At 62.5% G+C, this 2,007-nt stretch overlaps 1 protein-coding gene across 1 annotated transcript in view; it reads right to left on the bottom strand.

Annotated features, from left to right (window-relative positions):
• Positions 1 to 6: 6 nt before the first annotated feature.
• ATG16L1 (autophagy related 16 like 1) overlaps positions 7 to 2,007 on the bottom strand; it is a 16,240-nt gene continuing 14,239 nt past the window's right edge. Inside the window, 6 exon segments of the mRNA XM_004718141.2 lie at positions 7 to 185; positions 646 to 747; positions 1,053 to 1,100; positions 1,228 to 1,377; positions 1,643 to 1,748; positions 1,840 to 1,960. Of these exon segments, the coding sequence (XP_004718198.1) occupies positions 92 to 185; positions 646 to 747; positions 1,053 to 1,100; positions 1,228 to 1,377; positions 1,643 to 1,748; positions 1,840 to 1,960 (621 nt within the window). The 3' untranslated portion in view covers positions 7 to 91.

Below are 2,007 nucleotides of genomic sequence, written 5' to 3'. Positions count from 1 at the left end.
CCACCCTCAGCAGGGTAAGGCACCGGGCCGGGCCACGCGGCGCTGCTGTGGCAGTCTGCTCCTCTCCTCGGAGAAGGGTCCGTGGAGCCCCTCAGTACTCCGACCACAGCACAGCTTTGCTTCCTTTGTCCACACTGACCACCTGCGAGCCCGAGGGGGACCAGGCCACAGCGTTGATGGCGGCGCTGCAGGGAGAAAAGGCCAGGATAGCAGGGTCAGAGCTTGAGGCCACACTTGGGCTTGTGCCCACAGGCCTGTGGCTCCTGCCCTGGGGAGGGACAGACAGACGGATGGATGGGCACATGCAGACAGACCTGCTTTTGGTGTTAGGTGAAGGGTGGGTCTGAGGGACCCTTACTGCGGGCAGAAGCCAGGTCTGGGACTGCGCTCTAACAGGTGGGGGGTGGGGGCGGGCATCTGGACAATGCTAAGGACAAAGAGACCTGGGGGCTGTCCCGTGTGTGAGAATCAGTCATGACAGCGAGTCGGTTCACTGACTGGATGTGCTTGCTGCCACTCACACAGAGGAGATGGGGCAGGGCACTGGTCCCTGACAGTCCCCATGGACACTGGACTCCAGAAGCAGCCAACAGACTGGATGGGAATCTCAGTTGTGACTTCTTGAGGTGGCTGGGGGCCCCGTACCTGTGCTGCTTCGCCAGGACCTTCTCCACCTTGCCTGTGAGCACCCTCCACACATAGAGTGCACCCTCGGCAGAGCCTGCTGTCACAAAGCTGCCGTCAGGGCTGGAGGGGGCAAGAGCAGTGTCAGCCACAGGCAGCATCACCCCCCCCACACGCACGCAGGACCAGCCTCAGCCAACCCCACCCCCAGCTTCTGCGGACCGGAGTTGCTTGGAGGCCCCGGGCAGGAAACGGGAGCGCAAGGTGCGGCGTCCAGTGCCGGGACCAACAGTGGGCACCCACCATCCCTGGTAGAGGGAGTGGACCACCACCCCTTGTTGCACTCACATGGTCACTATGGATATGGGTGAGGAGAGGGCTTCCCCTAACACACCCACCCAAGCTGGGGAGCAGGGTGGAAACCTCACCTGAACACGGCCCTGGTCCAGTCAGAGCTGCACTTGAAGCCAGGGGCGCTGAAACACACAACAGGCCCAAGGTCTCGCTGGCCCGCACCCTGGGCCTCTGTGCTCAGATCCCCAGCCACCCAGCCCGTTACCCACCTGGACGCAGACTTTCAGCCCTCCCACCCCTGTCCACTACCTGAAGGACTGCCGGACGGTGTTCTTCCGCAGATCGATGATCTTCAGCAGGTCATCCCGGGAGCAAGTGAGGAGCTCAGTGCGTTCCGGGTTCAAGTCCAGGGCGGTCACCTTCCCCAGCAGCTCCATCTCTCGGATGATGCTCTCGGACCTGGGGAAACAGCGGAGGCCACCGCCTGGCCTCAGGAAAACCACTCCAGCTCCGCTGCCGGCACTTTCTCGCCACAGAGCCTGCCCATGGCAGCCCCACCACCAGAAAACGGTTTCCTCAGATCCATTTCCTCACCCGCCCCCAGAGTGGGGAGCTCTGGGCAGGGCCATGGCCCGTGGACATCACTACTGCCCAGCCGGCTCTTCCGCTGCAGTGGCCCTCCCTTCACCCTGTGGGCCCTCCACGCACAGCAGGGGCGCCATACCGGATGTCCCAGAAGCGGATTTTCTTGTCAAAATGCCCACTCATCACACACTGCTCAGTGCAGACAATATCATTGCAACTGGATCCGGCAAACACCGTCTTTATGCCTGCAAGCACAGTGCCAATGGGTCAAATCAGGCAGTGAGCACAGACGGACACACGGACGGCAGGCAGGCAGACAACGGGGCAGCTGCTCACAGACTTTGCTGCGGAGGTCCCAGAGCTTGAGGGTCCGGTCATGGCTTCCCGAGACGATACGTGCGTTGTCCAGCAGGAACTTGGCTGACAGCACCTTCCCGCTGTGTCCCGTGAGTGTGTGCTGGGGAGGAGAGCAGGCTCAGGAGGTCCGGGCACCGCCCATCCCCA

Source organism: Echinops telfairi, unplaced genomic scaffold, assembly GCF_000313985.2.
Source record: "Echinops telfairi isolate 266 unplaced genomic scaffold, ASM31398v2 ScPeMD7_3;HRSCAF=10, whole genome shotgun sequence".
Classification (NCBI taxonomy): Eukaryota; Metazoa; Chordata; class Mammalia; order Afrosoricida; family Tenrecidae; genus Echinops; species Echinops telfairi.
The sequence above is the reverse complement of the archived record's forward strand: the minus strand, read 5'-3'. Positions and strand labels throughout refer to the sequence as shown.